This window comes from Ceratotherium simum, chromosome 12 (assembly GCF_057802395.1).
Source record: "Ceratotherium simum simum isolate JZ-2026a chromosome 12, ASM5780239v1, whole genome shotgun sequence".
NCBI lineage: Eukaryota > Metazoa > Chordata > Mammalia > Perissodactyla > Rhinocerotidae > Ceratotherium > Ceratotherium simum.
The window spans coordinates 9,839,363-9,863,159 of record NC_141911.1 but is presented as its reverse complement, the minus strand read 5'-3'; the positions used below and the strand labels follow the sequence as shown (position 1 = coordinate 9,863,159).

General features: G+C 40.3%; 1 protein-coding gene across 4 annotated transcripts in view; it reads right to left on the bottom strand.

Annotated features, from left to right (window-relative positions):
• Positions 1 to 17,762, bottom strand: part of MSRA (methionine sulfoxide reductase A) — a 392,963-nt gene extending 375,201 nt beyond the window's left edge. The window contains exon 1 of one of the 4 annotated variants that reach the window (XM_087437390.1): positions 17,544 to 17,762. In XM_087437390.1, the coding sequence (XP_087293516.1) occupies positions 17,544 to 17,679 (136 nt within the window). In that variant the 5' untranslated portion in view covers positions 17,680 to 17,762. The remainder of the gene's footprint in view (positions 1 to 17,543) is intronic. The other 3 variants (XM_087437388.1, XM_087437391.1, XM_004433523.3) reach the window with 3 other exon arrangements.
• Between the last annotated feature and the right edge of the window lie 6,035 nt (positions 17,763 to 23,797).

Here is a 23,797-nt window from a genome sequence, read left to right as displayed (position 1 = left end):
TGGAATCATACAATTATGCGTGGGTTTATTCTAAAATTTATATGGGAAGGCACAGGCCTTAGAATAGCTAAAACAATCTTGAAAAAAAAGAATAAAGTGGGAGAGATGACTCTGCCCAATATTAAGGCTCAATATACAGCTACAGTATCCAAGACAGTGGGGCATTGTCAGAGAGGTGGACACATAGATCAATAGAAGAAAATAAGAACCCAGAAGCAGACCCACATGAATATGCCCAACTGATTTTTGGCAAAGGTGCAGAGGCAATTCAATGGAGGAAAGATTACAAGAAATGATGCTTTAGCAACTGAATAGGCCAAAAAATTAAAAAATCTCAAACCTTAAACAACAATTAACTCAAAATGGATCACAGACTTAAATGTAAAACTATAAAATTTTTAGGAAAAAATAGGAGAAAATCTTTGAGATCAAGCCTAGGCAAAGAGTTCTTAGACTTAACACAAAAAACACAATCCATAAAAGGAAAAATTGATAAACTGCAACTCATCAACATTGCACACTTATACTCTGCAAAAGACTCTACAAAATAGATTTTTTAAAAAGCTATAGGCAAGGAGAAAATATTTGCAATCCATGTATCTGACAAAAAAACTACTATTTAGAATATATAAAAAATTCACAAAACTGAAGAGTAAAAAAACAAATAATCCAATTAGAAATGTCTAGCATTTTACCAAAGACATTTCACTGAAGAGGATATACAAATGACATGAAAGCACATGAAAAGATGTTCAATATCATTAGCCTTCAAGGAAATAAAAATTTAAACCATGATGAGATATCACTATATATCTGATATATATCTGATATAATATATATCTGATATCACCTATCAGAATGGCTAAAGTAAAAAATAGTGACAACATCAAATGCTGGCAAGGATGCAGAGACTGAATCACTCAGACATTGCTAGTGGGAATGTAAAATGGTACAACCACTCTGGAAAAACTCTGGCACTTTCTTATAAAACTAAACATGCAACTGTCATATGACCCAGCAATTGTACTTTTGGGCATTGATCCCAGAGAAATAAAAACCATGCTCAAATAAAAACCTGTACACAAATGTTCACAGCAAATTTATTCATAATATCCAAAAATTAGAAACAATCCTGATGTCTTTCAGGTGAATGGTTAAACAAACTGGTACACCCATACAATGGAATACTACTCTGCAATAAAAAGGAACAAAGCATTGACACGTGCAACAACTTAAGTGACTCTCCAGAAAATTACATTGATTGAAAAAAGCCAATCCCAAAAAGTTACATGCTGTATCACGCCCTTTATATAATATTCTTCTTAATGTGACAAAATTATAGAAATGGAGAACAGACTGATGGTTGCCAGGTGTTAGGAATGGGTGGGGGGTGAGGAAGGAGGCGGGTGCAGCTATAAAAGGGCAACACAGGAATCCTTGTCATGATAGAACTGTTCTCTATATTGACTCTATCATTGTCAATACCCTGGTTGTGATGCTGTATAACAGATTTGCAAGATGTAACCACTGGGGAAACTGGGTAATCTCTCTGTATTACTTTTTACAACTGCATGTGAATCTACAAAGATCTCAAAATAAAAATCTATTAAAAAAAAAATCCAGGCTGCAGGCCAAATTTGGCCCACAGGCCATATTTTGCCAACCCCTGGTTTACAGTAAAGATGCTAAAACTTTGTAATCCAGTTCATCAAATGAAACTGGGTCACAACTCTAGATGCAAATTGACCTTTAGGTTCTCAGAACAAACAATACCATAACCTGGCTGTCAAGCTGTATCTAGAAACCAATCCAAACGCACCGGCAAGCATCAAAGACCCATAGGATGTTCATATTTCATGGATGGGGGGAAGCATCTGCCTACCTGAACCTCTGATTTCCCCTCAAAGTATGCACCATCACAGAACCTACATTCTTCCCATTTTCCATTCTGATTCAAACTCTTTACTTAGGCTGGCCTCAAGGCACTGCATAACCTAGCACTAACTTTATCTCCTTTGGCTAGATTTACAAGGAAGGTATTTATAAGCGCCTACCATACTTAAACCACATACCATGATTAATAAACATATCTATAGTACTACTCACTTAATAACTGATAAAGAGGTTGGCTTTATTTTGTTTTAATATTAAAAACTGTGCTACATACATACCATGGGATATTATGCAGCCACTAAAAACACCACATTAACTTTCAGCAAACTAGGGATAGAGGAGAACTTCCTCAACCTGATAAATAATGTGTACAAAAAACCTACATCTAACATGATAATTAATGGTGAGAAGGGCCGGCCCCGTGGCTTAGCGGTTAAGTGCGCGCGCTCTGATGCTGGCGGCCCGGGTTCGGATCCCGGGAGCGCCCCGAGGCACCACTTCTCCGTCCAACGCCAGGGCCGAGTCCCACGTACAGCAACTAGAAGGATGTGAACCTATGACGTACAACTATCTACTGGGGCTTTGGGGGGAAAAACTGAATAAATAAAATCTTTAAAAAAAAAAAAAAAAAAAATGGTGAGAAACTAGATGTTTTCCCACTAAGATCAGGAACAAGGCAAGGATGTCTCCTCTCATCACTCCTATTCAACATCATACTGGAAGTACTAGGTAATGTGATAAGATAAGAAAAGGAAATAAAAGGTATACATATTGGGAAGAAAGAAATAAAACTGTCTTTGTTCACAGATAACATGGTTTTCTATATAGAAAATCCAAAAGAATCGACAAAAAAAAAACCTCTTAGAAATAATAAACAAATATAGCAAGGTTACAGAATACAAGGTTAATATATAAAAGCTAACTACTTTCTTATATGCTAGCAATGAAAAACTGGATCTGAAATAAAAAAATACAATACCACTTACATTAGCACCAAAAGTAATTAAATACTGAGGTAAAAATCTAACAAAATATGTACAAGATCTATATGAGGAAAACTACAAAGCTCTGATGAAAGAAATCAAAGAAAACCTACATGAATGGAGAGATATTCCATGTACATGGATAGGAAGAGTCAATATTGTCAAAACGTCATGTCTTCCCAACTCGATCTATAGATTCAACACAATCCCAATTAAAATCCCAGCAAGTTACTTTATAGATATCAACAAACTAGTACTACAGTTTATATGGAGAGGCAAAAGAGCCAGAAGTACCAACACAATATTGAAGAAGAACAAAGTTGGAGGACTGACACTACCCAACTTCAAGACTTACTATAAAACTACCATAATCAAGACAGTGTGGTACTGGTGAAAGAATAGATAAATGGATCAATGGAACAGAACAGAGACCCCAGAAATAGACACACAGAAAAACAGTCAACTGATCTCTGACAAAGAAGCAAAGGCAATGCAATGGAGCAAAGATAATCTTTTCAACAATGGTACTAGAACAACTGGACTCACATGCAAAAAAATTAAAAGGAATCTAGACCCAGGCCTTACACCTGTCACAAAAATTAACTCAAAATTTATAATGCAAACCTATAAAACTTCTAGAAAATAACACAGTAAAAAATTTAGATGACCTTAGGTTTGGCAATGACTTTTTAGATACTACACCAAAAGCACAATCCATGAAAGAAAAAATTGGCAAGTTGGACTTCATTAAAATTAAAAACATCTGCTCTGCAAAAGACACTGCCAAGAGTATAAGAAGACAGGCCATAGTCTAGGAGAAAATATTTGCAAAAGATATATCTGATAAAGGACTGTATATATCTATGCAAAGAACTCTTAAAACTCAACAAAAAGAAAACAAACAATCCGACTAAAAAAATGGACAAAAGACATGAACAGACACTTCACCAAAGAAGATATACAGATGGTAAATAAGCCTATGAAAAGATGTTCATGATCATATATCATCAGGAAATTGCAAATTAAAACAACAATGAGATACCACTACATACCTATTAGAATGGCTAAAATCCAAAACATTGACACCACCAAATGCTGGCAAGGATGTGAAGCAACAGGAACTCTCATTCATTGCTGTGAGAATGCAAACCTCTTTGTAACACAGTTTGGCAGTTTCTTAGAAAACTAAACATATTCATACCATATGAGCCAGCAATCACGCTCTTTGGTATTTACCCAAAGGAGTTGAAAACTCAGGTCTACACAAAAACCTGTACAAGAATGTTTACAGCTTTATGAATGTAGCTTTATTCATAATTACGAAAACTTGGAAGCAACCAAGACGTTCTTCAATAAGTGAATGGATAAACAAACTGTGGTACATCCAGACAATGGATATTATTCAGCACTGAAAAAAAAATGAGCTATCAAGATGTGGAAAAACCCTAAATGCATATTGCTAAGTGAAAGCAGCCAATCTGAAAAGGCTACATACTGTATGATTCCAACTATATGATATTTTTGAAAAGGCAAAATTATGGAGACAGTAAAAAGATCAGTGGTTGCCAAGGGTTTGGTGGGGAGGAAGGAATGAATAGGTGGAACATGGGACTTTTAGGGCAGTGAAACTATTCTGTATTACACTGTAATGGTGGATACATGTCATTACATATTTGTCAAAACCCATAGAATGTACAACACAAAAAATGAACCCTAATGTAAAGTACGGACTTTAGTTAATAATAATGCATCAATATTGGCCCATCAACTGTAACAAATGTACCACACTAACATGAAATGTTAATAATAGGGGAAACTTGGGGTGGGGGGTGGTATATGTGAACTCTATGTACTTTCCACTCAATTTTTCTGTAAACCTAAAGCTGCTCAAAAAAATAAAGTCTATTAATTTTTTAAATGAATATTTTAAGATATACCGGCTAACTTAGAGATATTTCCATGATGTACTATTAAGGGAGAAATGTGAGATGCAGAGAATATAAGCTGATCCATTTTTATAAAACACCAACAATAAAGAACATGTCTGTGCATGATTTTATGAATATAGAGAAAGGTACTGAAGAATGCTCTCTTGGTTTTGGACATTGGTTACTTGGGAAGTTGGGAGAAGACAAGAAAAACTATTTAAAACTTACAGATCAAACTTTGAGCAAAAAGAGGAATAAAAGTCTAAGATTTAAGTAAGAAGGGCCCTAAAGCAAGGAGAAGCCATCTTGTCACAGAGGGGTAAGATGAGCCCACCCTGGGGCAATGAGAAGAGCCTATGACCAGACTCACCGGCAAGAGAAACTAGAGACTGAGAGCGAAGACCACTTGGTTCCTTGCTCACTAGTGTAATATACCATATGGAGTAAACAATGGAGAATCCTCATTTTTAAAATTATATCAATTTCATTTGTCAACCATTCCACGAGTTCCAAAGCAAATGTACACAAAATGAAGCCTACCTAGGCTTCAGCTCTTTAACCAATCTCCTTATTCTGAAAAAAATAATTGTCAGGTTTCTAATGAACCAAAATAGTTAAGGCTTAAGTTCTAACAGTACATGAATAGAAATCCCTTGGTTCATATCTTGTCCCTGAAAATTCATATTTAAATTTCCATAACTTATTCCTTAAATCAGATGTGTTTCCCCAAAACTACTGCAGCGAACAGCTACATAATCTTATTCATTCGACCCCTAATTTTCACCAGAAAATAATTATCCCCTTTTATTCCACTTATCGAAAGAAATCAACAGAGCTTCTTAGGATGAGCATAATCCTGAAGAAAAAAAAAAATTTTTTTTTAATTTCTTAAAATAAAAGTTCTCTGCCAGTGGCTCCTCAAGCCTCTTTTACATTCGGAGGCTGATGGGCGCAGTCTGGGCTCTTGGAGGTATGCGGTTTCCCAGCAACCTGCCTCGGTTGTCAGGGAGAGACCCCGCGCGAGCTCGAGCTCGGGCTGTTATCAGACCGGCTGCAGTCGTCGGTGGGGGAAGCTGGGAACTCCGGGCGGCGCTTCTTCATGCCAGTGCACACATCTCGGTGTGCGAGGAATGCTAAGCGGTGAGCTAGGAACTCCAGGGACCAGCAGGACTTGCTGCAGAGGGCTTACTGCTAGATGACGTAGCTCTCTATGAACTGGATCTTAAGAAGAGATAAGGAAATGGAGGTTTTCAGCAATGCAGTGTTTTCTGCGGGGCTCTATTTGATAGCTGGCTGCAGCATTCTGCGAACTCTAACATGGCTTTCTTTTCATCTGCTAACTACAGCACATTCAGGATTTTTTAGTTAAGGTTTCATTTTCTCCAGCTGGAAAGCTATGAATTCCCTCACAGTATTTCATTTTCATGACTCTTGCCTTTTGGGTAAAATCTGTTAAAATATCAAATTTTTTTCAGTTGGCCAAAGAATAATTTTTGGCCTCATGTGAACAACGCTTTTTAAGTTTTCACATTGTATTTGACCTAAGAAAACTATAAAATTACCTAACAGTAAACTACAAATTAAAAAAAAATTAAAAATTAAAGGTAAATATGAAAACGTTCCAGAGGAAAATTCAATACCAATGTTATTACCTTACCATGGTAACATTTTCAAAAGAATTCATTTTACATACATGCTCTGGGAAGACATTCAATGTTTCTAAATTTTATTCTTCATTTTTTAAAAATGTAATGATAATACATTCATCGAAACATATTGTAACTCTGCATTTCTTCCAGTTTCACTATTACTAGTCTTTGCTGTATTAGAATGCAAATTTAATACACTGACTCAACAAGCTGCAGATCAGAAATATACCCTGCTGAGACACACTGTAGGTACGCTCACACGAAGTGACACAAAAGTCCTACAGAAATATAAGGAATCATGTCTTTCTTTATGAAGAGCAATAACCTTATTCGACCTTTCATGAGAGATCCAGCTTACAGAAGAGGTCCCAGCTGACCCAGAGGATCTGGTGGTCTCTGGTCAAGGTAAAATCAAGCATGTGGCATTGTTTAAAAACAAAAAAACAAAAAAACAAAAAAAAACAAGACAACAGGCCAAAAATGGAGCCGCTTTAGCTAAGACCCACATCACCAAACCAAGACTGAACTTAGTTACAGTTTCCGCTCTCCCAGAAATTAAATCTTAAACCAGTCAATCAGGAATCACCTGATCAGCACTAGTTAGTTAACTGCCTTGATAGACCCCTGCCATCCCCCAGAGGAAAGGAACCCTGTAATAACTTAACCGCTTCTTTGCCTAGTGTAATTTCCTTGTCCCCACTCCCTTCTGCCTATAAAAGTCTTTCATTTTGTACAGCTCCTTGGAGCTCCTCTCTATCTGCTAGACTGGATGCTGCCCAATTCAAATTGATTTTTGCTCAAATAAACTCTTAAAACTTTTAATATGCCTCAGTTTATCTTTGAACAGCATCATGAGTCAAAGTAGTTAAGTATTATGGGAAGAACATTTTGACAGGACATCCAGGGGAAAGTTACCAGAAAACCAAGCAGCTTAGCTGTTGTAATCCAAAAACTCCGGCCATGCCAGCAGGGCACCATAACCTGGCTGGGAGTTCAGGAAACATATAGCAATCACTGAGCTCCAAATATATTAAAGAAACTGAACCGTCACCTCCCTAAGGAGACATATTGGAATAAAGCACAAAATAGGGCCCCAAGCCATAGCTCCACCTCCAACCCTAAGAGCCATCTTGTGAAGCAGCCCGGAAGGGGAAGAACTGTGTTTAGCCTTGATTGGCCCAGGAAGATTTAGATGGGTTGTGAGGAAGAAAGCACACAGCCTGGGAGGAAAGAGCTAAGAGCAGGAGTGGGCTCAGGGGTGGAAGCAGAGATCTGCAACACTGAGACCAGCAGCCAGTTACAGGAAGTTTCTAACTCCAGGATGAGGAGTGTCATCACACAGATCACATAGTCACCACTATTTCCTAAGCAGTGGCAGAATGAAATGTGAGGTTTAAACAGATGTCTGATAGTGGTGCTCACAATAGATTGGGGAGAGGGAAGGCAGAGACCATGGAAAGTGTGATGGTTAATTTTATGTGTCAACTTGACCCGCCTAAGAGATGCCCAGATAGCTGGTAAGACATTATTTCTGGGTGTGTCTGTGAAGGTTTTTCCAGAAAAGATTAGCATTTGACACTGAGTAAAGAAGATGGCCCCCACCAATGTGGCCTGATCCAGTCCAATCAGATTAGAACAAAAAGGTGGAGGAAAAGTGCATTCGCTCTCTCTGCTTGAGTTGGGACAACCATCTGCTGCTGCCTCAGATGCTCCTGGTTCTTGGGCCTTAGGACTCAGACCAAGACTTATACCATTGGCTCCCTTGGTTCTCAGGCCTTCAGGGTTGGACTGGAATTACAGCACCAGCTATCCTGGGTCTCCAGCTTGCAGACGACAGATCTTGGACTTCTCAGCCTCCATTACCACCTGAGCCAATCCTTCATAAGAAATCTCTTTCTATATATCTATGTATATTCTGTTGGTTCTGTTTCTCTGGGGAACCCTGACTAATACAGAAGGCAAGGAACAATCAAGACTTATTGGAGGAGGGATATATTAAATACAAAGGCAGAGATCAAAGATGAATGTGGCTAAGGATTTGGGGACTTGAGAGCATAGTAGTGCCACTGACAGAAAGGAGGATATTAAAATATGTATCCAGTGTTTTGAAGGGAAAATGGTAAGTTTGGTTTCAGAACTGAGTTTAGGGTTACGGCAGGACATCCACATCCTGTAAGTATTTGGAAATGGAAATGTGGAACTTTTGCAAGATGAGTTATAGATTTCAGGAGCCATCCACAGATGACGGTGGTTGGAAAGAAGCTAGTCATCCATGAGAAGAAAGGTAGAAAGAGTAAAGCAGTAAAATGAGGGCAATGAAGCGGGCAATGCCAGCAAATGCCCATTCCTCTTATGTAAGATAAGGCCATTGTCAGACACTCTCAACCTCTTACATCTCTTAGCTTAAAACTTTGTAAGGAGATAGATACAAGTTAAAATAATTGAACTGCTATGATGACACGCCCATGGGCCACTAGAAATTTCATGTAGCTAAAGCTCTGGGCAGCACGGCAGAAACTCAGCTCTGTGCAGCCAAGCCTGGGCTGATGCTCTGAACTACAGGAAGGAGAGGAAGTGGCAGGTAAAGAGACCGCCATCATGTAACAGGGTGGACTGCCACTCCACTCATCAAATATGGCCCACTCCTTATCACATACATTTCCATTTGACTGCAGAAATTTTGTCCAGCTGATAAAGTTTTCTGATAGGAAAAACCAGTAACATGGAAACCAGCATGGTTTCTTCTTCAATGCACTGTTCTCCTCTTCATTACTCATTCAAACATTTACTATTATGTGCCATAATACATAATATGTGTATGTCTATTATGTATGATGCTGCTCAGAGGGGTGCACCTCTCAGAGCTCACAACGCAACATGCTACACTCATTCAACAAATATTTATTGTCAGACTGCTGTGTTCCAGGCACAAAGAATAAGATGATTCCTGCCCTCAAGTATTTGCAGTCTAGTGCTGCATTTTCACAAAACATTAGATGCTGTGATACTCTCAGAAAAACTAGAAATTTATGATGGAAGAAAGATGAAAGAATAGGATAGAAGATCCACAACTTTCACTGATCATACATTGACACCTCAAAACCATCTTTTGCAGAATTCAGTTTTTCGTACCTCATCCAGGGTTCGATGATTTTGGCTGGCACAGGATGGCAGGGCCAGCCAGCTGCTGTGGCATGGGAAGGGGCCTGGCCATCTGCCAAAGCAGCAGGGGTGACAGCTGGCAGGCCACTGGGGCCTGTGAAGAGGCCGGACCAAGCCAAGCAAAGAGGCCTCCACTCTGGCCCTTGCTGAGAGCCTGGAGGCCGCTGGCTCTCTTGGGGCCCATGCCACAGGCTGATGTCTCCTCACCTGACCCACCTCCCATTCCCCGCCTCAGCTGTCCTCACTCTCCTCCCTCCCCCAGCCAAGGCAGGGGCTCACAGTGACCCCTGAACCTGAGGGTAGCAGGTCACAGCCCCACATGGATTGTGCTGAACATGACACCTCCTTCTCCACTGCTGCTGCAGATTCCTAGCAAGTCCCTGATCAGAGATTTAAAGACGAGGGCTCCCCACCATTCATCCTGGCCAGGAGAAAAGTTTACCACTGGTCACAAGAGTGACTGAGAGGAAAGTTGGAAATCAGCACAAATTTATCACCATTAGTAGAAAAACAATTTAGAGTACATAGCCCTTGGACAAAAGCTCAGCTATGTTAGCTTCTCTGTGTCAAACTGGTCACACAACAGTTACACAAAAAGACCACCTTTTTGGTCTTTGTTTTCAGGCATTAACCATACTTTGCCGGTGTTATGAGAGGTTCGAGGATTGGAGCAGAGACACAAAAGAAACTTTCCACTCCAGACAAATGGACTGAAGGTATATTTTATTATATAGAGGATAGTAAAGGCGATAGTCTGCAAACAGATCCGAATAGGTCAAATAATAAGAGGGAAAAAACACCAGCTCAACTGGAAAGGGAAAACATCCACATTGGCTGAGATAGCAGCAGATCCGAATAGGTCATATAATAAGAGGGAAAAACATCAGATCGATCGGAAAGGGAAACACCAGATCGACTGAAGGGAAATGACACAAATCAACCGGAAAGAGAAACACCAGGTTGACCGAAAAGAGAACACATCAGATCAATTACTTCATATCAAATCATTACTTCACATCAAATCAAAAACTCACAATATCCACGCCCCACTGCCGGGAGAGTCCCGTCAATCGACGTGGCTGGGCAAGGATCACACGTCCTGGGCAAGGTGTCCCTTCCACAGGTGGAACTCTCACCGGGTCTCAGTCTCCAGCAGTTTATATAAGCAGTTACAGAGTTTACAGAGCAAGCATCCAGTGTTCCCATGCACAAATAGTTATCAGTGGCGTATGTGCATTGAGCCCCTTGGCTAACGTCCCAGCCCAGTAATTGTGTACGTGCATTGTTCTCTTTGGTTATCGTCTTAGCCCGGCACAGATGGCCAGTCCATCCCGTGCTACGACGCTCCAAGAGCCTTGAAATGTTACAACTTGCAACTCTCTCCGTGGGAGAAGGGCCAGTTCCCACCACGCAGAAAGCAGCTTTTATATTTCTTTTTGTGCTGGTGGCTGTAGGTCAATGGAGTGGCCAAACATGGCTGTACTCATGTCAAGACAGCCGGATATCCACAGACCATTACTGAGTGCCTGATGTAGGCAGTGCCCTTTGTGAAGCGCTATAGACTAGAGGATAAAATAAGGATCAAACACGGCCCAACCCCTCCCTTCAAGGAGTGCAACACAGCTCCTCCTCTGCGCAGCCATCTCTCTGGGGAGCTCACCCTCACATGGGGTGCTAAGACATAGATTTAATAACTTGGGTAGCAACAAAACATCTAACAATGCAAGATCCAATAGAAGGATTCATAAAATAGTACATAATTATTTGTCCAATAGAAAAGAAAGGGCTCACTTAGGTTGGAGACAAAAGGGGTAGGTTTATAGGAGAAATGGAATTCAAGCAGGGCAAGTTTTGAGGAAGAGGTGGGATAAAGATAGATGGAAAACACAATATTTTACCTAAGCAGGCATTTAATGAATGACTAAAGGAAAAGATTGGAGTGTGGAACCCACTTGGGTAGAATCTCACAAGCAATTCTAGAGGCAAAACACTGAAACACATGTTAGCCAGAAGATGAGGTTTTAGAGGGGCACAGTGGGAAGAAAGGCTGGGAAGGTAAGGATCAGATCCTGGGAGATATGGAATACCCTTATCCCAGGGACTTCAGGGGAACACTGAGGGTTTTGAAACAGAAGGTAAAATAAAGAGCTTTAGACAGGATACAAAGAGGAGAAACAATAGTTCTGTGTCCTGTGACAACTTAGAAATTAATCACACATTGCAGAAAATTTTTCTAAAAGGAAAATTGTTTTCTATGATTTTAAAAGTCTATGTACATCACTCAAAATAAAAGAAATACACATAATGCCTTCTACATAATAGTGGAAGGAATTTGTCCCCAAAGATCTTTTCTTTGTATAAATGATGCCACCACAATTGATGCTTCAATAAAAATGAATATTTATGAAATGTAAAATGACTTGGATTAACTTATTCCAATTTCACCCTCTAAATTTAGATTTTTAAATCACGCCAAAATGTAGATTTTGATTACAAAAGCAAATTGAAGAAGAAAAAAAGACCTACGTGACAAGAAAGAGTGTAAAATTAAAAAAAAAAAAAAAGAACTTGAAATAGGGATGACAGAAGATGATAGAAAGGTGGTCAATTAGACTAAAAACAGCAGAGAGAGATCATCTTCAAAGTGGGGTTATTTAATTCAGTAACACAGTCACATTATAAGAATCAAAAGTTATAAAAAAGCATGAAGTGAAGTCTCCCACATGTGCTTCCCATCCATCTTCAGCTCACTGCATAGATCTCTCCCTAGCTATTAGTTTCTTAGCTATCCTTTCAAAGTTCCTTTGTGCATACATATTATTATTTTCCTCCCTGTTCACACAAAAGTTAGCATACTATATAACACTGTTCTGCCCTTGCTTTTTTTACTTAACACTATATCTTGGCAATCTCTCCATACCCATTCATATAGATTTTCCATGTTCTTTTTTACAGCTGCATATTCCATTGTGAGGGCAAACCATGATTTATTTAACTAACCCCTACTGATGTGCATTTGGGTTGTTTCCAATCTTTGACTACTGCAAACAAAGCTGAGAGAATAACCTGATTCAATCATCACTTCGCATATGTGCAAGAGTGTCTGTAGGATAAACTCCCAGAAATTGAATTCCTGGGGCAAAAGGTATATGCAGTTAAATTTTTTATAGATACTGCCAAATTGCCTTCCATAAGAGCTAAGCCAATTTACACTCTCACCAGCAAGGTACAAGAGCCCCTTTTTCCTTAAGATTTACCAACAGAGTGTATCATCAAAGTTCTGGATTTTCACCAATCTGAAAAATGAAAAATCGTTTTTGCATCCTCCTCATTATGAGTGAAGTTGATCATCGTTTTATATGTTTAAGAGCCATTGTACTTCCTTTTCTATAAACTGTTCATAACTTTTGCCTATTTTTCTTTTGGATCTGGGTGTTTCCTTATTAATTTCTAGGAGCTTCTTATATATTAGGGAGACTAGTCCACCTATGACACGAGGTGCAAATATTTACCCCAGTTTGTCTCTTGAATTTGCTTATGGTAATTTCTGCCTGCAGAAGATTTTTATTTTGATGTGATCAAATTTATCAATCTTTTAAGTCTTCTGATTTTCAAGTCATGGTTAGAACAGCTTTCCTCATACTAAGATTATAAAGGAATTCTCCCTTTCTCACACTTAAATTGTTTCATTTTCCACATTTTACTAAATGGAAAAACAGTATAGTAGTTAAGATCACAAACTCTAGAGCCAAACTGCCTACTTCATAGCCCAGATTGACCACTTATTACCTATATGACCTTGGATAAGTGACCTAATCTCTATGGGCCTCAGTTTCCACATCTACAAATGGGGATAATAATAGTTACTACCTCGTTGGGTTCCCATGAAGATTAAACATAAATGTAAAGTAATTACTACAGGGCCTGGCATATAGTAGGCATTCAATAAGCATGAGCTATTATCATCATATGTCTTTTGGAACTTATCCTGGCATAAGATGTGAAGTACAGATCCAACTTGTTGGGGTGTTTTTCCCATATGGCTACCCAGTTGTCCCACAACCACTTATTGAATATTCCATTTTTTCCCCACTGATTTAAGATATCACCTTTATCATATGCTACATTCCCATATGTATTTAAGAATTTCTGATCTTTCTATTCTGATCCATTGACCTATCATGGTCAGTACCAGTAACAGTACACAGACCAGTACCACACTGTTTAAATTATTAAGCTTTACTTTTACAATCTGGTAGGGTTCCCTTCTTTTACAATTACCATAACTATTCCTGTTTATTTTTCCTATGAATTTTTTAAATTAGTGTGTCCAGTTCTAGAACAAAACAAATATATCATTTGCATTTTTATGGAAACCATATTACCTTTAGAAATTAACTTAGGAAGAACTGATATATGTTTCCTGTTCAGTCTTCCCATCCAAGAACCTGGTATGTCTTGCCATTTGTTCAAGTCTTCTTTTGTGTCCTTCAGTAGTGTTTTAAAGTTTTCTTCACATTTGTTGTGGAGTCAATTCCAACTCCTAGCGACCCTGTGGACAGCAGAGCAGAACCATGCCCGGTCTTTTTGCACCATCCTCTCACCTTTGGGTGCTATATCAGACAATGCTCCGCTGCTATTCACAGGGTTTTTATGGCCAATTGTTTTGGCAGTGGGTGGCCAGGTCCGTTTTCCTAGTCTGTCTAGTCTGGATGGTCCACTGAAACCTGTCCACCACAGGTGACCCCACAGGTATTTGAAATACTGGTGGCATAGCTTTCGGCATCACAGCAACACATATCATACCACATACCATGACACAGTATGACAACCAGACAGACGGGTTCCCTGACCAGGAAAAGGAACCCGGGTCGAGGCAGCAAGAGTGCCAAATCTTAACCACTAGCCCACCAAGGCTGGCTTTTCTTCATATAGGTCTTGCATATATTTTGCAAAGTTTATTCCTAAATTTATTTTGGTTGCTATTATAAATGGGGTGTTTTCTTCCAATATATTTTCTAACAAGTTGTTTATACAGAGTAAAGCTATTGGTTTCTGTCTAGTTAAGTACATACTCTGACACCTTACTAAATTCTCTTGGATTTTCCAGGTATGTAATCTTATCATCTGCAAACGGTGTTAGTTTTACTTTCTATTTGCCAATTTGTACATCTCTAATTGCCTTCTTTCTGCATTGGCTAACACCTACAAAACAATGATAAATAATAACCAATCACCCAAAGGAGGCCTAGTCATGTTTTGATCCACTCTAGGCAGCCTGGGAGGAATTAAATATTAAGAAGTTTGAAGGATTGAATCTTACCTTCTCACAAAGTAGAAATCTACTACTAGGCTGCAGTTTATAAAAGGCTCTAAGTTTCCTTAAGAATACAAAAAAACAGGGCCAGCCCCATGGCGTGCGGTTAAGTGCTCACCCTCCGCTGCTGGCGGCCCGGGTTCAGATCCCGCACACGCACCAATGCGTCACTTGTCAGGCCATGCTGTGGCGGCGTCCCACATAAAGTGGAGGAAGATCGACACTGATGTTAGCTCAGGGCCAGTCTTCCTCAGCAAAAAGAGGAGGACTGGCATGGATGTTAGCTCAGGGCTGATCTTCCTCACAAAAAAAAAAAAGGAAAAAGGTAGGATTAAAGCTAAGAAGATAACCCTTCACACCGAAAGTATTTGGTAATAGGGCACACCTGGTACTAGGCTGAGTCAGACACTCAACAGACAGGCCTTGTCTTCTAAAATCAGAAGGTGATGCTTTTGTCACAGAACTTTTGAGAGAGTCAGGGAGCAAATAACAGCAGACACAGATAGAGGTAATACAGAGAAGTGAAGAGCTGTTAAACAGATTAGAGGTTGGAGTAGAGATGAATTTAACTTTCAAAACAATAATATTAAGTCCAGAAGCTTCAAGCTTACAGCCACTGAAACCCACCAGAGGTAACACTGCCCATTTCTGGGGCCAGTCAGAACTTTCAGGAACGTGTCAAGGCAGGAATAGTACCAGGAGTGGAGATTAGAAAGGCCACAATCTAAAATTTAAATATTTGGGGGGAGGGGGAGTCCCAACAACTGAACAACAAGGACATAGGCATTGCAGCCTTGGCCCTATACCAAAAAAGTTTACTGGCCCAGATACAGAGATGAACACACAGCTATATAAAAAGACAGAACAGCCTGGAAAAGAACCAAGTCCTGAGGTTTCCCAGTTAAGAGTTAATATGTGGATATGCAAAAGAAATCGTTGGCTCGTTTCTGTCTTGTTGGTTATCTTTACCAAAAGCGTCATTTATATAACAAGGAAATGATTGGGAAGACTTTGGTTAAGATAAAGCAGAATGAAACTCTGGACAATCTTGATCTTGAACCAGTTTGGAAATCCGATCAAGAGTGTTTGGTTCGTTTGGTTTTTAGATGTCTGGGAGGGCATACCAAAAGCACGGTAGTGTATAAAGAGCAAGTTCAGTACAAGCTGGAGAAGTTCAGCATGGAGACAGCATAGCCTTTAAATATCCATTTATAAATCCTGGTTCATAAAAGAGTATTTTTAAGATAAATTCAGACAATCGGGTTATAGTTTAGAGGTAGGTAGAGTCAATCTGGATTTTTTCCGGAAACTCATTCTCTGAACTTGAGTCAAAAATAACATAAACCTTTAGGGCTGGCAATGAGTTGGAGGTGAAGTGATGGGGGCATAGGAAACAGAACTGCTAATACAGTGAATGAGAAACAGGTCACACAGCATCCATTTCCAAACTGCCTCCAATCCAAAAAACCTCTACCTTTTCCAATCTCATATTGAGTATAGTATATGATATGCAGATCCTCACTATGACCCCCTCTTATATATACTCGACAATTCTTTTAGGAAAAGAAAAATATAAGAATTTCTAGGAAATTTCAAATTCAGGATTCATCGGCATTGGGCCATATGTAAACGACTAATCACCACTTAATTCTCCAACATCCCTAAGGCAGTGGTTTACAAACTACGCGGGTGTATTATAATCCCGTGGAGGGCTTGTTTAAAACACAAATTGGTGGGGCCACACTTCGAGAAGCGCTGCCCCAAGGTAATTCTGCTCCAAGTATGGTCCTCAGGTTGGTGGACCTGTGGTGTCTGCAAACCGCTCCGGGTCTGCGACAGAAATTGAGACGTAAGGTTTTGAAAACTTTGAGTGTTAAACGTTACTGGGCATCCAAGCACGTGATCATTTTTCTAGCATTTCATTTTTGTATTTTCCAAAAGTACTGGTATGAGATTGTAAAGTTATTTTTAAGTTTGGGAAGCACAGCTCTAAAACTGACACCTCCACACGACTGATGCACACGGGCAGACTCGGAAGCACAGGGCCAGGGGCAGCTCCTGCCAACTGGGAGAAACCGAACGATCCTGGAGCATAATGGAGGCCTGAGGATCATTCCTGCAACCAGAACACTAGGCTAAGATACAATTTCAAAACTGCAGTTTTCATCGTCCTGTATCATTCCACTGCTTCCAGTGACAACAAAACACAGCACCATCGCTGTTAAGTGACCGGTGCAAAAGAGAAAGGAAAGGGGAGGCACAGGCCCAGCACCGCGCGCGCGCACCTGTGAGAAAAGGCGGAAAGCGGCTCAGCTTTTCCTGCCCAAAGTTTGGAGCCGCCCAGGTATCTGCACCCTAGGTAAGTTACACCAGCAAACTAGATTCCGTCAAAGGGTCTTGTGCTGTTTTAGGGCGTAAGGAGCTAAACAAAGAAAGAGGAGCGACCACGCTGCCGATGCCTCTCCGCGCCTGCGCAGACCCCAGCCTAACGACCCGCCCGAGGCCAGCCCACGGCTTCCTTTGGGACGGGCGGAGGACGCGCAGCCGCCGGGCGCTGGCGCGCGTGCGCAGCGACGAGAGCCGTGCCGTCTGTGCGTGCCCGCGTCCTTACCCGCCACGAGGATCGCCTTTTTCCGGCCCGGCAGGGCTTCCTGGGGGCTGAGGATCTTAGAGGCGTGGTCGTCCATTCTCGGGACCGGGAAGAGACGGTGGAAGAGCTGGCGAGCCCTCCTGGTGCCCGAGAGCATGGGCGTGCGGCTGGCGAGGAGCTACCGGGCGGGACGGCTCCTGTCCGCGGAGTCAGCGGCTGGCGGCGGGCCCGGCGTGCACTGGGCCGCGCGGCGGGTGGGCGGGCGCGGTTCCGCCTAGGCCGCGTGCGTTGCTGGCAGTGGCCGCTGTCGCTCCGGAATCGCCTTGCCTAAGGCGGGGCCCGACGCGCTGTAACTGAGGGCGACGAGTGCCTGGCCCGGGAGCCCCGGCGAGTTTCTCTCGCTCGGCCCCAGTACAAAGTTTCCCTGCAGAGAATAAGTGGGCTGATAGCGGGCGAAGTAAGTGAAGCGGCAGAGGCCAAAAAAAAAAAAAACAACCCTGGCCTTCGATTTTAAAATGGTCCCATTTCACCACCTCGTCCATTGTCGTTCGGTATGCCCAATAAGATATAAGACTCCCTTATGACAATCAGAATGTGTGTGTGTGTCCACTGGAGCCATTATAATGATAAATTATCAAAAAGATGAGTACTTATCCAAAATGAAAACTAAGCACAACTTTCAGATTAGGGAAGATAATTATATATATACACACACACAGTACCTTGATAAACCCATTTTACAGGGGAGAATAGAGGAGCAGGGCACTAATACCACCATTAACACAGTTTCGGTGAACTTAATGGTGCTGTTGGATCGTTCTTGTTTCTGGAATCATGGGAGATAACATTTGTTCCTGTGACAAATTTTCAACCCAAAAAATAAGGTGGGTGGAGCCAGATGGGTGACTTGGGAGTTCCATATGTGAAATTATGGTTTTGCACAAATGTTCTGCCAAAATGGGCGGATAGTCTCAGATGCGGGAGGAAACTTCAGATCAGCACCCACAGAAATGAGAAGGCTTTGACCCAACCTCCCACATGGGTTTAGTTACCTCTCTGTTGTAATGTGGTCTGGACTGTAATATAAGGAGAACCAGAGGATTAGCCCTGCTGTATTGTAGTCTATGACCAGACATGTAACATTCAGTTTAGATTAAAGTGTTTGTAATTTAGATTTCCTCTGGGCAGTTTGCCTCAGTTTTTACTTGTATGTGTTTTTGCTTTGAGATTATACAAAGTAGGTTCTACAGGCCTTTCCTGAAAACACTCCAGGGTGTCACTTCTAGGTTTGTGAAGCCATGGTCACTGCTAAGCATTTGAAAAAAATAAGATCATTCTTCTGTCAAAGGAAATATGTGTTTTCTTTTAATCACTGCCTTTTGATATGTATTGATTTGCTTTTTCTATGTTTTCTGGTTGATTGTATGAAATTAAACAGGATTACTAAGCAACTAAGAACTAAAGAATTTTTCATGTCAAGGAGAAGCACTTATATAATGTTAAATGAAAAAGCACCACAGAGCTGCAGTATGTATATATATGTAGTGTTTAGTGTGTATGAAAATGCATGTGCCTCTACTTGCACACCCACTGAAGAAAGACTAGAAAAAATTAAAACATTGTTTGCCATTTTGTTGTTCAGGGTAATGGTCTACTGATCTTCACTTTCTTTAAACTTATGTTTTAAAATGTTCTACACTGTTATAGTCTTCTCAAGTGTTCCAATGGCTATGTTCCTTTTATTATTATAAAAAATATATTTTTAAATAAAAAAACAATGTATTTCAAAGCTTTTTCTCATAAAATGGGTTTCTTATCTCATTTACGAGAATAGTTGCATTGAGTTTTGTTTGTTTTCTGAGAAGAGAATTAAATATTCCTGCCTCCAATGATGCCATTTTCACCATCAGGACTTACTTTTCTTCAGAGTCTCCTAAGCCCTTCTGCGCGTCACACTGAGAGAGTCTTTTTTTGTCCATACTCCCCTTTGGGCACACATTGCTTTGATTTGCTATTTTTGTGATTATGCTCTGGTTTTCCAACAAATTCTGACAATGCATGTTCTTTAGGATGCAGTCTAAGCATCCTCTTTGATACAACAAAGACCCAAAATACAGCAGTTTAAACAAAATAGAAGTTTATTTCTCTCTTATGTAATGCTCTAGAAATATAGTTCAGCGCCGAGCAGGACCATGTCTTTTCTTCCATAATATCTCAACCTGGAATGACTCACATTAAGTATTCAGTAGTTATGTATTTGGTTTAATTGGGCCAAAACCCTGACTTAGATTAGCAAAAGTTTCTTTTCCATTTGTTCAAGAATGGCTCTGCCTTGCCCCTTGGAGACAACACTTAATACTCTTTTCCAAAACTAGACCTAGGTTTTAGTTGGGATACAAATTAGGTTGATTTAACAGAGACCCAGAGATACTGTATCTGAAACAAGGTAGTTTCGTTTTTCTTTTTTTCTCTGGATCTTGCTGATCCAGAGATAGGTGATCCGGGACTGGTAAGCCAGCATTGGTCACCTCATACATGACCTCCCCCCCAGAACCTGCCATCACATCTGTATCTTAGCCCAGCAAAAAGGCAGAAAGTAGAGGGGTACACATCTCAGTACTCTGAGAAATGTGTCTCAGAGGTAGCACACGTTGTTTCTACTCATTTCATTGACCTGGTTAAGACGTGGCCACATCTAACTGTTGGGAAAGCGGGAGAGGAAGTTCTCTAGCTGGGCAACCACAGATCCAGCTAATACGTGGCTGTTCTAGTAATAAAGGAGGAAGGTGAGAATGTACTTTGGGAGACAACTCTGTCACAGCCCACTCCTCTGGCCACCCAGATATCCATATATGCCCATCTTCTGACACACAGAACACACCCTATTTCAATGGGAAAAAAGCCAAAGTTCCAAGCAGTTACTCATCCAGTTCAAAGTCCACAATCTGAAGATGATGTGCAGTCCTTTACAAGTCTGGAAGTAGCTCTTCATGATCCAGTGATCTACAAAGATGAGGATGTGTTCCCCTCTCCCACTCCCTCCCCCACACCCCTGCTATACAATAGTAAAGGAGGAATATGAAAATCAATTTGCAAAAAGAATGAGGAAAAAAAGAGTAGTCACTGGTCCACAGCCTTACCAAATGTTGCAAAGGGGAAACTTCAAAAACTGCCCAGATGATGGAGTAATTTCGTGGTTAGACCCTAGTTCTGCTTTCTAGAAGGAAGTCCCTTGTTTGTTGCATCAGAAGGTACTGGCTTTACCCACTGGGAGGTTTTTATCCGTGATCTTCCATGATTCCATCTGAAGGGCATATTGAAGAGTATGCCTTTCTGGGAGGCTGCACATCTCTTTTGCCCAATTTCTTACTGGTGCAGTTTTAAAGGACTGTGGGTTACTTCAGAGTCAAATGGACACAAACGTTGGCAAACTAGGCTTGTAGCTTCTTTGTTAATTCAATTTTAAAAGAGACTGAATAGATTTCAGGTCTATTTGTTCCTTTTACAATTCCTCATACAAATAACCACAGCTAAGGATCACAACTAGTCATATTTCTTATGCCTAACTACTCTTCATTTTTGTTTACCAGGTTGGATGTTTGTCCCATCTATCCTGTATCTAGTAACTTAATGGCAGTGCCCTTGCAGCCAGCAAAAACAGCAGGTTTAGTTGAGAAGACAATCCCCTTAATATTATCTTTACGGCTTGCCTGGCTTTCATCATCTGGCAGACAACACTGTGCTAATGGCCCTTGAGAAGGACTTCGAGTCACAGTTTTATCTTTTGCTATTGGAAGTATAATAGCTTTTGGCTTTATCAAAACTAGAAGGCCCTAAATAACCACTCCCAGTCAATTTGTGTTGCAGGCTACAGGCAGAGAACTCCAATCTTAGCAGAGCTTTATTTCCTTCCATCTCTGTTAACAAAATGGCTAGCTTTTACCTGAGTTCAACTTTCTCAATGGACTTTGCTAAAGAAGATGGAAAACAGCCAATACTCTCTCATTGGTCAGAGAATCGTCTTTCCTACCATTTTCCCTACAGCTACACATTCATAGAGCACATGGTCTTCCTTCCAAGGTATTGAGTTGACAATTTTATCAAATGTTTTGTGGCAGCATAAAAACAGTTGCCAGCTTTCCAGCCTGTAAGATCTGTGTGCTTGCTGTCTGCTGCCTGCCAGTTAAACCAATGCCACATATTTTAGGTTAATGATATGGTGTCTACAGAAATCTGCTAGAACTAATATGTTGGTTTAGCAATATTGCGGGATCAAAATCCAAAAAATATTAAATATTTAGGGATAAATGTGACTAAAAATGTGTTGGACCTGCACATCAAAAACTACAAAACGTTGCTAAGAGAAATCTTCAAAGCTCTAGATAAATACACAGATATACCATGTGCACGGATCAGAAAACTCAACATCTCAATGTTGTTAAAATACAGTTTCTCCCCAAAATGATGTATAGATTCAACAATATCCCAACAGGCTTTTTTCTAGATATTGACAAGTTGATTCTAAAACTCAAGTACAGATGCAAAGGACCTAGACTAGCCAAAAACTGAGGAGTCCAGCTCCAGGCCAAAATCCTACATGTCATTTTTCAGGCCCAATCATAGGCAATTACGGAGACTTTGCCTGGCAGGCTTCCTAAGGGACAACTACTCTCCTCACATCAAACTTGATGTACAGGGAGTGTGCCTCAGTGCAAGGGTGAATTGCAGTCTCCTGGAGGGTGTTGCAGTCAAGGACTCAGGCCCCAGTCCAGGCCAGCCATGCTCATAATCATATCTGCATTTCCAGCCCAGGTATTTCCATTTGGAGGCCTCCTTGGGATACAGACTAAGACACTTTTTCTCCCTCTCTCCGGGGCCCCGTCCGTAAAACAGCAGGAGCTTTTGTTCCGTGCTCTTCAGCAGTGAAACAGTTTCCCTCACTTGTGCTGCATGTCATCTGGTTAACCTTTGCACTTAATGTTATTCCATGGGGAAAAAGGGAACAGAAGGAGCCAGAACTTTCCAAGTTGGCCTCTTGCTCATACTATCACAGTAAATGAATAAAGACTTGATTGTTACTTTCAGTTTTGCTTGTCATCTTAATTAACCACCTGACACCTGACAGTTTGACAAAAACAAATTTGAAAAACAACAAAGTTGGAAGACTTACGCTACCTGAATTCAAGACTTATTACAAAGCTACAATAACCAAAAAAGTATGATAGTGGCCAAAATAGAGACAAATAGATTAAAGGAAGAAAATAGAGGTCCCAAAATAAACATACGTGGGGGATTGATCTTCAACCAAAGTGCAAAGCCTGTGACTTCTAAAACAGTGACTTCTAAACTTCTAAAAGAAAATACAAGAGAAAATCTTTGTGACCTTAGGGTAGGCAAAAAATTTTTAGATACAACACCAAATGCATGATCCATAAAAGAAGAAAACCAATCAATTAGATTTCATCAAAGTTAAGAACTTTTGTTCTTCAAAAGACACTCTTAAGAGAATAAAAAGATAGCCCCAGACTGGCAAAAAATATTTGCAAATCATATTTCTGATAAAGGGCTTATATCCAGAATATATAACTCTCAAAATTCAGTAATAAGAAACAAACAGCACATTTAAAGAGTGGGTAAAATGAGCAAAAACAGACACCAAGGAAGATATAGGGATGGCAAATATGCACATAAGAAAAAACCACTCCACATCATTAGTCATTAGGGATAGGCAAATGAAAACCACAATAAGATGCCACTACACACCCACCAGAATGGCTATAATTAAAAAGACTGACCATACCAAGTGTTGGTGAGGATATGGAGGAACTGGAACTCTTATACACTGCTGGTGGCAATTCAAAATGGTACAACTACTTTGGAAAATAATTTGGCAGTTTCATAAGTAGTTAAGCACTCACCTGCCATATGACCAAACCATTTCATATGAAAATGTGTCCATACCAAGTCTTATACTCAAATGTTCATAGCAGTATTATTGTAATGGCCAAAAACTGGAAACAACCCAAGTGACTATCAACAAGTGAATGGGTAAACAAATTGTGGTATATTCTTAGGATGGAATATACTCATCAGTAAAAAGGAATGAACTATTTGATACACTCAACAACATGGATGATTCCATTATGCTGAGTGAAAGGAGCCAAACTAAGAAGAGTATATATTGTATGATTTCATTTATTTAAAATTCTAGAAAATGCAAACTAACCTGTAGTGACAGACAGCAGATCAGTGGTTGCCTGAGAATACAGGTCAGG